The 13,694-nt window shown below is 46.1% G+C and overlaps 1 protein-coding gene across 1 annotated transcript; it reads left to right on the top strand.

The window, feature by feature from the left end:
• The first annotated feature begins 5,502 nt into the window (after nt 1–5,502).
• On the top strand, nt 5,503–12,893 carry AICDA (activation induced cytidine deaminase). Its single transcript, XM_038369856.2, has 5 exons — nt 5,503–5,516; nt 9,455–9,602; nt 9,904–10,174; nt 10,380–10,495; nt 10,797–12,893. Exons 1-5 carry the CDS (start codon nt 5,503–5,505, stop codon nt 10,848–10,850), a joined length of 603 nt encoding a protein of 200 aa, XP_038225784.1. The 3' UTR covers nt 10,851–12,893.
• Nucleotides 12,894–13,694: the final 801 nt, after the last annotated feature.

Below are 13,694 nucleotides of genomic sequence, written 5' to 3' on the forward strand. Positions count from 1 at the left end.
ATTAATTTGCAAACTGGATACAATTAACTTAGGCTTGAATAGAGACTGGGAGTGGATGGGTCATTACACAAAGTAAAACTATTCCCCATGTTATTCCCCACCCCCCACTGTTCCTCAGACGTTCTTGTTAACTGCTTGAAATGGCCCACCTTGATTATCACCACAAAAGGTTTTCCTCCTTTCCCCCCCTCCTTCCTGCTGGTAATAGCTCATCTTAAGTGATCACTCTCCTTACAATGTGTGATAAAACCCATTGTTTCATGTTCTCTGTGTGTGTATATAAATCTTCCCACTGTATTTTCCATCGAATGCATCTGATGAAGTGAGCTGTAGCTCACGAAAGCTTATGCTCAAATAAATTTCTTAGTCTCTAAGGTGCCACAAGTACTCCTTTTCTTTTTTCCTCTTTTATATGTTTTTCCAGCTTTCTGGAAAGCTCTTTTGCTGTGACATGGGGATCAGTGAGTTCCCATTGGTCAAGCAGTCTCCACTTTATACGTGCTCCCTCTGAGTAGTCTCTGGGATGGTGGATTCTTTCCTTGATGGGTGTTGATGAGTTGTCTGGCTACTCCACTGTTGTACCTGAAAGGGTGGTTGTGGGGTGTTCCCAAGCTCACAACATGTTTCAGTAACACATACAAAGGAAAACTTCATAAGTTCCCCTATAATGATAGCACATACAATCCAACAGGATATCAATGTTCAACAGATCAAGACTTTTAAAATGATACCTCACAAGGCATACTTTGTACAGAACATATCATAATTATATAACAGTGGTGAATTGTGGGGATTCCAAGGTGATGCTTTGAGGTACTGAGTGTCACAGTATCCCTGGGTTGGGGACTATGGAGGTGGGAGCAAGGCCAGCAGAATAGGAAGGATGGGTAGAGCTGGAGATTAAGCCTGCTGTGTAGCCCCCGTTGCAGGACAGCACTGGGGAGAGGAATGACATCCCATGCTGGAGATTGAAGGCCTCTGCTTGTCCACTCTGTGGTGATTGGGTGGCTGGGCTTGAGCTCTGGAAGGAGTGGGTGGCATGGGAATGCAGACTGAAGCCCGATGTGTATGGGGAAGGTGTGAGTCTGAGCAGAGAAAGGGCAAAGGTGGAGAGTGCTGGGACCAAAGTTCTCTGTATATGTCCAGGACAGGGTTGCAGAGGCTCTGTGGGAAGGGGATGGGTGAACAGTGCTGGAGACTGAGGTCCTGTGCATAGCCCTTGAAAGTAACACTGTAGAAACAGCACGGAATGAATTGCAGCATTTCAGCTCCCCCATCAATCATCTCAGTGCAGGGACGCTGTTTTAGCTTTGATTGCTGACTCTGCATTTTTCTTACTGTAAATGAGACGTGCTGTCAACCACATGCTGCAGCCACGTGCTGGTGAAGACACGCAGGGTAGTCGCTGCACGCTGCTTGGGCTCTAACCACATCCTCCACACCTGTCCATGGTGGACAAGTAACTCTTCAGCCCTCAATTCCCCCCTCCCCTTCTTCTTCCCTCCAGCCTGGCATGTGAGCTTGGAATTCCTCAATGACAGATAATGTGTCAGCTATCAGATTTCAAGGGCCAAAACCCTTATTGTCTGAAGAGACCCAGAGAGAGAAACAGGCAGGTGCAGGAGAAGAAGGACTGGGGCATTGCCAAGGCTGGGTGGGGAGCCCAGGACTGAAATAGTAGGGGGGTTGCAGGGCAGGACTGAGGGGCATTGGCAGAGCTGTGTGGGGAGCCCAGGACTGGAATAGCAGGGGGGCTGCAGGGTGGGGCTGGGGGTCATTGGCAGGGCTGGGTGGGGAGCCCAGCACTGGAATAGCAGGGGGGCTGCAGGGCGGGGCTGGGGGCACTGGCAGAGCTGTGTGGGGAAAATCTGTACATTGTCTTACTGTCCTATTTCTAATTCTAGCAAGGCACTATGAGTACTGAAGAAATACACTCAATGCAGTTAGCAAGATTATCAGTGTATTTATGTACTCATCAGGTTTAGTAGTGAAGAGAACTCTTTTCTCTGCTGTTCTTGGCTTGAGGTCTCAGTGCACAGACATCGCCTTGGTGGTTTCAGCTTCTGCTCCCACTGAGCAGAGAAAGTTTTTCTGCATCTCTGAGGTTTTCACTTGAGGGGAGGGGAAGCAGGTGGTGGCGTTCGTAGCTCTCAGCCAACAAAATTAGCCAACTAGAGCCACCGGCGCTTGATTTAAAATGAGATTTCTGAGCAAGGGGTGAATGGAAAAAACAAATAGATATTTATATCTATACACACAGATCACACGACTTCCTGTTGACTATACAGGCAGCCTGCTCTCTGCTTTGGGCTGGATAATTGCTTTAAAATATTTACTAAATGTTGTCTCTCATTTCTCAGACTTTTGCTGTCTGAATCTTTAAAAACAAATGTAAGTTTGGTATTTTTCTCTGTGACTCCTTCTCTTCTCTGCTTGTCTCATTTTATATTTTGAACGTGCCAAGCTCTGAATTCAAGCACAGGTGCAGGTTTATATACAAGATCCCATTACAGATTGTAACAGTGCCCTTTGTTAATAAATACTCTCCAAACACAGCCTGACCCACCAAAATGCTCCCGGCTTCCTCTTCACTAGGTCTGGGGGGAATGGAGGGGTCTTGCAATGAGCCCTGATGGTCAACAAGCTGTGCTGGAGAAAGAAACAGACGTGGAGGAGCCTTCTCTGGAAATGACCCATTGCTAGCCCCTTCCCATTTTAATTAAATAATTATGATTGGAACACAGGGAAGAGATGCATTAGAGATATTAAATAATTGATAGTAGAAATAATCTCTTACATTTCTCGAGCATCTTCCACCCAAAAGGATCCCAAGTGTGATAAACACTCCACAGATTACAGAGGGGATTATAGCGGTTAGAGCACAGGTCTGCGAGTCCTGGTTCTGCTGTTGCCTCACCCTGTGACCTTGAACAAGCCTTGTCATCTCCTTGTGACTCAGTATCCCCATCTATAAAATGGAGAAGATACTGCCCATAATGAGAAGAAGTGGTGAAAAATAATTAAATGTTTATAAAGGGCTTTAGATTCTCCAATGGAATATGCTATAGAAATATTCTTTCTTTCTTTCTTTTGTTCTTTCTTTCTCCCACTGTGCTTCTCTCTGTCTCCCTAGTTCCATATAGAGCGGGTCGAATCTGCCGTGCTTTTAGGTAGTAGGGATAATGTGTTAAATCTCTGAGAACATATCCCCTTTGGGGGTGAGGGGGTGTAGGTGAAGGATCTGGTTAAATATCATATGAAATGTGATATTTGTTAAACGTTCAGGCAAATACGTGCACTGAGCCTTTGTTTAAACAGATGGCTAGGCTAACAGATAAAGTTCTTGGACTTCTTTCAGTATGGAAAATTTGATGTAAGCACTTGGCTATGGAAATTAAGAACCAGAAAAGGAATGGAACTGCAGCTTCCTTAATTTAGCTGATGAAATACTGGCAGGTGTGTTCTTGAGAAGTAGCAATTTCTGTGGGGTATATGGTCTTTTTTAACGTCCTCTGAAATGATTTTCTTGTCTTCCCAGTTAAAAGGCACCAAATTGAAATGGGAAAAAAGTATTTTAATGCACCCGTTGAATTCACTAACACAAGATACTATAGGGGCCAAGAGTTTAGAAAGATTCAAAATGGTCATATATATAAATAATAAGAATGTCCTCTGCAATTCTATTAGCTAGGGTACATATTTATAAGGCATATAAACCCTCATGCTTTGGGATAGCAATCAAACACTAGGGAATAGGGGAGCTGGTGTGAATTGTTATAACTCCTGAAATCAATGGAATGTATGACAATTTACACTAGCTCTGGATCTGCCCCTATTCACTTGCAATCAGGAAGACAGGTCCCCAGTATGGGGTTTCTTGCACCTTCCTCTGAAGCATCTGGTATTAGTCACTATCAGAAACAGGGCACTGGACTAGATGGACCTCAGGTCTGTTCCAGTACAGCAATTCCTACGTTCCTTATATTTTTGCATGTACTGGTTTCATATGACTCTATCAGTCATTCTGAAAGTCAGCTAAATAAATACAGAAAATCAATCAAGTACAGAAAAGTGGAGCACTTCCTCCAATACTATAAAAACAACCACAGCCTTGTCCCAGCAGCCCCTCCCTATCTCGTCTTGCCCTAGAGCTGATAATGCACAGTCCATGTTCGTGTGGCTGTTCGTACAGGAATATGGTTGCCAGGGAGAGAAGAAAGAGGGAGAGATGTTGTGGAAAATCTCCCCATCACCCCTTTGGCACCCATCCTGAGCTGATTCTGGCTTATCATAATGAATGGCTTAATACATCTTCTGCATAAGACATAAACCTGGGGCTCTTTGGCTCTGATCCGGCAATTTACAACCTGCAGGCAGACTGCTACCGCTGCAGCAACTGCACCCACACGTTGTAAACAGGAGAATCATTAAAGATCCCATGTGGCTTTCTGCAAGAGGCTGCCTGATTCTCAGTCTCATTATATCTCTCTCATATTTGCTCAGCACCTGTCACCATAATATTTAGGTGTCAAGTTGGAGACTAAATTCCATCACTGAGCATTACAATTTGCCACTCTAAATTCTCCTTGCATTTTCAGCTGAAGACAGTTTTCTTCTCCATTTCTTATACTGAGCTGTTGTGTAGTGTTGCAGTGTGCTTTTAAACAGCTGCTGTGTCCCACCCCAGAGGTGGCTGCTGTTCTGCAGTGAGTGATGCAACTACTTTGTACACAGTCTGCAAAGCCCTGCAGGATGAAACTGACAACAGCAATGTAGATGACAGTAATAATCTGATGTTTTCCATGTTCCTTCTATCCAAGGATTCCAGATACTTTACAGACATGGATGAAAAAAGCTTTACAATCCACCTGTGAAGTTGGTCAGCATTATTATTCCCATTGTACAGATGGAGAAACCGAGATACAGAGAGATTAAGGTCCAGATTATCAAATCTGGGTATTTGGGTACCTAATGCCCACTGAAATCAATAAGTTAGGTGCCTAAATACCTTTGAGGACATGGGCCTAAGTGACTTTGCCCAAGGTCAAACAATGAATCAGTGGCAAAGCTAGGAAAAGAACCCAGGAGTCCTAGCTCACAGTTCCCTGCTCTAACCATAGGCAACATTTCCTGTCTAGTTGAATTTTATTATTGATATTTAGAAATATATCTTAGAGCTAAGAGGGGACCAATGAAAGGTGAAGGGGCTAAAGGGGAGTAGCCAATCAGGGCTAAGCATCTTTTAGAATTGAAGTCCCTTTACATTTTAACCCTTTCCTCGCTGGTGCCTGTGGCCCCAAAGAGCTCTCTAACTCCTCCCCTACCTAAACCAGACTGAAACCTGGAGGGAGATGATGGGTGGAGGTGACAAATGGGGGAGGGGAGTACAGGGCAGTTCTCATTTCTGTACATCGAATCAGAAGACCATTCATACGGAGCAAGTGAGCAGGGTGACTCAGAGGACCTCCCTGTAATCCCCGTCACCTCAAAGGAGACCCCGGCATGGCCATGGACAGGTACCCCTCTCCCTCCTACCAGAACTCAGGGCTTCTCTCTTGGTATGAATCTGTTCTGCACAGCTGCTTGCCGTCCTTCTCCATTTCTCCATCTGACTCAGTTCCCCAACTCTCCCTCCCATCTCGTTCTCTCTCTGACTGTCCCTCACTACAGATTTTTCTCTCTCTATCTCTTTCTGTCATTTCCCCCATCTCTGTCTAACCCATTCTGTTCAAATCTTTCTTTCTTTCTTTCTTTCTTTCTTTCTTTCTTTCTTTCTTTCTTTCTTTCTTTCTTTCTTTCTTTCTTGAACTAGGATAGGTACAGAGAGCTGAGGGGTAAACATTCAAGTGCTTCTGTGATCTATCTATCTATCTATCTATCTATCTATAGATTTCTGTCTCTCATTCTCTCTCTGGTGTTCATATAATTGCTCCTAGGTACAGATCATTCCAGATTACAGTAGCTCTACTTGCACTGCAGTTACACGGTGTCCAAATGATCACCTAATCACTCTTATGCAATTCTATGCCATTCTCCCATGCAAGGACCTGCCCTGTGATTTGAACATTTGGGGAGTGTATCTATATTAGAGGAGATGCTCCACACCTAACCACTTTCTTTAATGACTGAACATAATCATGACTCAGACAGCATCCCCTCAAATTATGCAGGAGCTATATGGGGTGCAAACACCCAGTCATTTGTAACTAGCTATACAGTGTGAACCTGCTCAGTCGTTTTAACCTCCTCGTATCTGCCCGGGGTTGACTTGTTGATACCCACCTACCAAACATGTTTTGAAGTCCTTACTATAGCAGAACTCCCAGCAGAGTCAAAGCCAGAGAAAGCACCCAGCCAGAAGTGGAACTAGCATTAGAGCGGGTTGAAATGTTTTGAGTGACAGATTCTCAGTCAAAAAATGACCTGTTTTTGACTTCGTAAGTTTGCATGAAAATGGCTTTGTTTGTTTTTTTCTGTATTTTACGTTTTTTTTCTGATGACATTGGAAAATGCTAATTTGAGCATCATTTTGCTTGTTGGGTTTATGGTTGTTCCTTTTCTCCCAATGCACTGCCCTTTTCCAGTGGCAAAATTGTTAAAAAAGAATTTTAAAAAGAGGGGAAGGAGGGAGAAAAAATGAAAAATGAAGGATTTGAAGGTGAAAATGTTCACAACAATTTCCAAATAAACGAAAAATTCTCCCTGTTCCAATCCCTTGGAATGAAATCGCTTCGAAATGGTCACATCTGTCATGATTTTTCCCTCCTGTTTCTCCAGCTAAGATCTCAGTATTTGGCCCTAAATTTTATACTTGCTCCTTAGCCCATAACAGGGCATGTAGTGCTACTGTAGCATCCTGAGGTCAGTCTACTGAAGGCAAGAGCAAAAGGGGCGCCCCCTTTCTGTCCCCTTTTCAAGGGGGATAATGCCACACCTCTCTCCCCGCCCCCCGCCCCCCCGCCCCCTGCAGCGGTAAGCCACATTTGAAAGTGAGAGTGGACCATTGGCCAGGAGGTACGTGCTTTGTGGACTAGAGCCAGAGCCGCTTCTGTGGGTCAGTGGACGGGTGGGGTGGTTCAAGGGCGGGTTGGAGTTGGAATAAAGCGGTACTAACCCATTGGGGGCCCTAAGCAGGACTATTTTTGCCCCCCAACACATAATAAAAACCGAATAGGGGGACCCCTTGAGCAGTTTGGGGCCCTAAGCAATTGTTTAGTCTGGTTATGCCCAGCGCCGGCTCTGGACGTGACTGTTCCGAGTGCACAAGGTACAAGTGTGAAAAAAAGCAAGCGTGATAAGGAAGGATAGATGAGGAGAGAGAGAAATGGAAAGTCAGAAAGACACATTAAGAAGTGGAGTGAGACAAACAGAGAAATCGAAACGGGGAAATGTGTGTTGTCAGCTCATTTGTATGGTACTTCTGGCCAACCTTGTATGCTAAGCAGGGTTTGACTGCAGCCGTGCTTAGGTGGGAGACCTCCAAGAAATCCCCAGATGCTGCAGGGAGTGGCCGGAGTAGCTCAGTCGGGGAGCTCTCTCCCTTCTGAGTCAGTACTGAGTCCAATGCTACAATGGATGCTATGTTGAGGGGAGAAGTGTAGGTTATTCAGTAAGGGTGGTCTGCCCTCTGTGTCAACACTAATGCTCCAGCATGGGAAGGAATGCTGTGGCATCGAAAGCAGAGGACTGCCATTTGAGCTAAAGGAATAACTCCATTAACTTGTAGCAGCAGTAGGCTCTTGACCCTTATGTGGACCATCCGCAAGGAGAAGACATGACACAACTTAGTCAGATGTTACATGTCTATGAGTTTAAGTTTATAATGTAGACATTGGGAGGAAATATGATATGCATATAATGTTCTTTAGGTACATTTAAGTTGTGGGTTTGGAACAAAGGATGTGTGTGAGTGAGGGATGTGTGTATCTTGTGTGAGAATGAGAGTTGTGTCTCTGTATCTCTGTGTGAATGTGCATGAGGGAGGCATATGTGTGTATGGTAGGAAGCTTTACATATGTGAAAGCGGGTGTGCTGTGGGTATATAAACGTATGTGACAGACGGATATGTGAATGTGAATGTGCAGATGTGGGTGACAGCTGGAGGTGTCTATGAATGGGGGGGTGGGGTGTAAGCATGTGTGTGAATGTGTCTGAATGAGTGCATGTGTATGTGCAAATTAAGGTTGTGTAAAGTATGTACGTGTACGAAGCTGTGTGACAGGGAGGAGTGTATGTGTGTGTAGCGAGAATGTGATTGTAATTTCCATCTTAAATACCGAGTTACTCAGATACTATGGTGATAGGTAGCTAGATGTGTGAGGGAGCAATGTATGTGTGTCACACAGAGGGTGTGTGTGTGTAAGTGTGTGTTGAAGAGATGTGTGTTTGCCTGAAACTCTCAGATCTCAGACTGAAATCAGACAAACCTGCTGCAATAAATCAACAGACACAAGCTCCCCTCTCCCAACCTTTATTCCACTCTCATCCCCCTATAGACCCAGACCCTATATCAACTGACCTGCTATGAGTCCCTCCATCACACATCAGCCCTTCAGAGCGAGGAGGTGACATGCCAGGATTATTTTTAACCCATTCACTTCTGTTTTGCTTTGCTGTGGAGGTGGCTAGCGTCTCACCTCAGTGAGCACAGCTGCTGCAACCCCGCATTGAGGTGAAGCCCGTTAGAAAAAGGTCCATGACTTCTGCATCCCCCTGGGCCAGAGTAGGATCCTATGCAGAGTAATGGGCCCCTAGGTGTGAATTCGTTTGATTTAGGGCTTGTATCCATAAAGGTCTCCAACCAGAAACGTCCTTCCATTACACTGAATAGAATCTTTTAGCTAGATTGCTGGTCTCTCTCCTCTCCCATTCTGTCCTCCCTGTGTGGTTTATTTCAGCATTCCACTGATGTTTGTAATTCCACCATGATTATCTCTTGGAGGCCAAGGCAAAGTTCTTCCATACAGCCTGCTCTCCAGAGCTTTGTCCAATCCTAGTTTTAAATCTCCCTAGTGATGGGGCTGCCACCCCTTCCCTTGGAGACTCTGCCACAGTCTCACACTGTGAGGAAACATTCCTTGATTGCCCAGCCTGAAATGTCCCATCTTCTCAATCACACCCCAGGTCTCCTCCTTCAGACTCCCAACCAATTGCTCTGTCTCCTTGCTTTTATGCCCTTCCCACAGTTTCATCCTCTGCCACCTTAGTTGTCGTTTAACCAAACTCTGTAGATTAAGTTCTTTCCATTTCCACTTGTAGAGTCCCGTCCTGCAGCCCCGTTGTCCTGTCTGTGTCCCTTTTCTGAACACTGTGCAGTTCTGGTACGGATGGGCCTAGGAATGAAGAGGATGTTCTAAGTGCAGAAACACCAGAGCCTTGTACAGAGACGCTATTGCTTCCCTGCTCTGGGATGTGCTATTATAGTTTAATCTTCCTCTCAAATGTTCCCCTGCAGCCTCCTGATGAAGCAGAAGAAATTCCTCTACAACTTCAAGAACCTTCGCTGGGCCCGGGGCCGCCATGAGACCTACCTCTGCTATGTGGTGAAACGTCGGGACAGCGCCACCTCCTGCTCCTTGGACTTCGGATACCTACGCAACAAAGTATGGGCATGACTTGGCACCTATCAATACAGCCAAGCACCTATCAGCTCACTTACCCAACTATCAGGCCATCTGTGTACCCAGCTACTCACCCTACTATGCATCCATGCACCCACCAGTTCATCCCCTACCTATCCATGCATCCATCAGCTCACCCCCATATCCATTCGTCCATCCAACCACCCATCCATCAGTTCAACCCTATATCTGCCCATACACCCATCCATTCCCCCGCATATCCATCCATGCATGTCTCCATCCTCTCTCCCATTGTCTCCCTCTCTGTCTCTCTCTTGCTCAGTCGGGTTGCCATGTGGAGATGCTCTTCCTGCGTTACATCTCCGCCTGGGACCTGGACCCTGGACGCTGCTACCGAGTCACCTGGTTCACCTCATGGAGCCCCTGCTATGACTGTGCCAGGCATGTGGCTGACTTCCTGCGTGCCTACCCCAACCTGACACTGCGCATCTTCGCTGCCCGGCTGTACTTCTGTGAGGACCGCAATGCTGAGCCTGAGGGGCTGAGACGCCTGCACCGGGCTGGGGTTCAGATCGCCATCATGACTTTCAAAGGTGAGATAAGGAGAGGGAGACAGTATCTCAGACATGGGGATACAGAGGCCTGGAGAGAGGGGATGGGGGAGAGATGGTGACGGAGTCATGGGGGAGACATATAGAGGGATATGGAGCTCTAATGATTTTTGGGGACAGTTGAGTCCTGTTCTGGGAAACCCTGACTCTGCTCCATGTCTTCATCCTGTCTCCTGCTCCTTGGCAGATTACTTCTACTGCTGGAACACCTTCGTGGAGAACCGGGAGAGGACCTTTAAAGCCTGGGAGGGGCTGCATGAAAACTCTGTCCGTCTGTCCAGGAGACTCCGGCGGATCCTCTTGGTGAGGGACATTTCTTCTCCCCCTGTCAATCCAGTGCCTCCTCTCCCTCCACTGCTGCACTTCTCCTCTGCTCCTGTGTGTCCCTTCTCTCCCCTCTATCTTGCCTTCTTGACTGTCCTCTGCCCACTTTCCTCACCTCTGCTCTCCTCCATTCCATCTCCCTTTCATTTTCACCCCATACTTCTTCTGTTCCCCCCTTCACCAACACTCCTCTCTTCTTATTCCCTTCCTCTTCTCCTCCCCTCTCAGCATTTCCGCTCATTGCACAACTAACTCATCTTATCTCTTCTGCTCTGCACAGCCACTGGATGAGGTGGAAGACTTACGAGATGCCTTCAAAATCCTGGGACTTTGAGATGGGCAGGAGTGACGATCACAGACAATCAGAAGACTCTGGAAACACATTGGTTCAACAATGTCTCTCTTTCTCTCCCACTCACACTTTCTCCCCTTCCTTCTTTCCCTCCCTCCCTCCCTCCCTCCCTCCAGCCTTAAATTCTCATGTCCTCTCCCCTTTCTTACTTCCCTTCCAAGGAAAATTAGGATGACCCACTAAAGACAGAATTCCCCTGCTCTCCCACTCCCACTCCATCCAGCACTACTGCCTTGCTTGGGGAAGCCAGGACTGGAGTGAAAGTCCTTCACTGCCCTGCATTGACGCCTGTAGGGTGTGTCTTCACTACAAAGTTAATTCGAGTGATCAATACCCAGGTCTGAGCATCCAGGTTGGCCTAGCCCAGGTGTGGGTGGCCACACTACAAAGCCTCATCTGTGCTATTGTATGCTCACTGGTGCTGCACTCACCCATGTGTGCCTCTAGGACTCCTGGGGCAAAACCCAGGGTTCTTTGTGCTGCAGTGAGCTGAACCGCCTCCTGATTCTTAGCCAGTGAATTGTGGGACAATTGGTCTGTCCTTCTGGGCACATGGGGGGAATTGTGGGAAGGCGTTGGAGGATGAAGAGTGATTTAATCTGTGCCCTCACTGCAGAGTGGGAGTGTTATCAATCAAGCACAAGCCTCTCTCAGCCTTTAGCCTATAGCCTTTAGCCTATCTCTGTGCCAGCCAGGTCAGGTGTAAAGCAGCACCAACCTTGAGAGGGTTTTGTGCGTGGCTAGGAGCTGGGTTAGGGGCAATACATGAATAAGAGCCTGAATTAACTCTGCAGTGAAGACAGACCTTTAACATTTGCTGCTGAGAGAGGACAGGACTGGATTAATTGTAAGTCACCCATCCTGTCTCCTTATGCTGCCTCCTGCTGGGAGAGGCATCAACTGGAGTTCATGTAAGACTGTCATGAAGCCAGCTGTCTGCATTGATCCCCATTGTGCCCCCTGCTATGAAAAGGTGGGGGCTGTAGTAGCTGAGAGACTCCCATTGCCAGCCCTTTTGTCCAGCTCTCTGAACTGCCTCCCAGTTGGAGAGGTTGAGACTGGGAGACAGAATCCTAGAAATTTGAGGTGGAGCCACTCTGGTTGAAAGTTTCAAGGGTGTCCACCTCAAGATACTTTGGACCCAATTTGCAGAAGTGCTGAGCACCCATAGCTCTCATTGACTTCATTGGTCCTTGACTTCTCAAACTGGGCAGTGAAAACCAGACGTCCAGATTTAGTGGAGACTTTTGAAAATGCTGGCCTAAATCTATTTCATCTTCTTCACACAGCTCCCTCAGTCAGGGCAGGATTGTCCCCTGTGGTCTAACCTCCAGGCCTTCATCAAATATAACATTCCTAAGCAATGGCGCTTCCATTATTTCCTTTTTGGGAGGGACTATTCCATAGCCAATTAGCAGCTGTACGTGCCCCACAACCAGTGTCCCCTGCACGATGCCATACAACACCTCCTTCTGGGAAGGGCTGACACTGCGCTACCTGAGATCTCCTTAAGCAGTTAGAGGTCCTGCACAATTCCCAGTAGTGCTTCCTTTTGGGAGAAGCTCGAACTAGAGTGGTTGAGAGCTGCCCTACCGTTACATTGCCCACCCTGTTCCCTACAGTGCCTCCTGAGGGGAGAGGTAGGAAGAGGACTAATTATGTGCTTTCCACACCCAAGTCTCCTGCACTGTTTCCTATGGCACCTCCTGCTTGGAGAAACTGGAACTGGAATAGCTGTGAAAATTCTCTGCAAAGCATTAATTTCAATGCATGGTGCTGTAGAAGTGCTTGATGTGATGCTTGTTAATGTTTGTACATATATATATATATATATATATATAAAAATAAATACATATATATCAATAAATAAAGTTCTTGTGTATGAGTAAGCTTGACAGAATATGTTTTTTTTTAAATAATTTCAATGGATATAGTTGATGTTTATTTTGAAGCACTTTTTAAAGTTGTATTGATTGAAATTGTCACAGTTGCACAAAATTATGGGGAAGGATCCTCATCACATGTCAAAATATTCAAAGTGAATAGCCTTAAATAAAAGTCTAATGAGTTCTCAAGCAGCATTTCCCTTACTTTGCTTAGCTTCAAATTTTTATTATTATCACCGGAAATATTTTCTCGTGGGGTTTGTGTGTGTACAGTGAAATCAATATTTACTGATAAAAAGCGAATCCTTCCAAACCTACGTATGAGCCTTAGCTTTTGGTTAGTCTGTTCCAGAGATGAGCCATATAAAGGATATGAAGATGGAAGAAAGGCTTGGAGCATAATCCAGATGTTGAAGCTGAATCCTATACGTGCTGGTTATTTTAGGGGTAAACCAGTGGCAACCCCTCAAATTTGCCCTTTAAATCATTACAGCGTCACACATCAAACACAGATCGTTAGAGTGGTCAGGCAACTTACACTTTGGAAATATCAGTGGAAAGAGGCAAAGTGATGATACTTAACATGCAGGCAAGGCTTATAATAAATAGACCACAACCCTTCCCCATACAAGGAGGTAAACCTCACTGTCCACAATTTACAGAGGAGGAAACTGAGATGCTGATTTGCACAAGGTCACAAAACAAGGAAGTAGCAGAGCTGGGAAGCAAACCCGGTCTCCTATTTTGAGCATAGCTCAGGGCCTTGGTCAGCAGAGAGCACTCTCTCATAGACTCAGAGACTTTAAGGTCAGAAGGGACCATTATAATCATCTAGTCTGACCTCCTGCACAACGCAGGCCACGGAATCTCACCCACCCACTCCTGTAATAAACCCCTGACCTATGTCTGAGCTATTGAAGCCCTCAACTCGTGGTTTAAA

Source organism: Dermochelys coriacea, chromosome 1 (assembly GCF_009764565.3).
Source record: "Dermochelys coriacea isolate rDerCor1 chromosome 1, rDerCor1.pri.v4, whole genome shotgun sequence".
Taxonomy (NCBI): Eukaryota; Metazoa; Chordata; order Testudines; family Dermochelyidae; genus Dermochelys; species Dermochelys coriacea.

Excerpts from the sequence above, each read along its gene's own strand:
- AICDA (XM_038369856.2), top strand. Across the intron at positions 9,603-9,903 it reads TCGGATACCTACGCAACAAA|TCGGGTTGCCATGTGGAGAT; the intron begins GTATGGGCATGA and ends TCTCTTGCTCAG. Across the intron at positions 10,496-10,796 it reads GACTCCGGCGGATCCTCTTG|CCACTGGATGAGGTGGAAGA; the intron begins GTGAGGGACATT and ends TGCTCTGCACAG.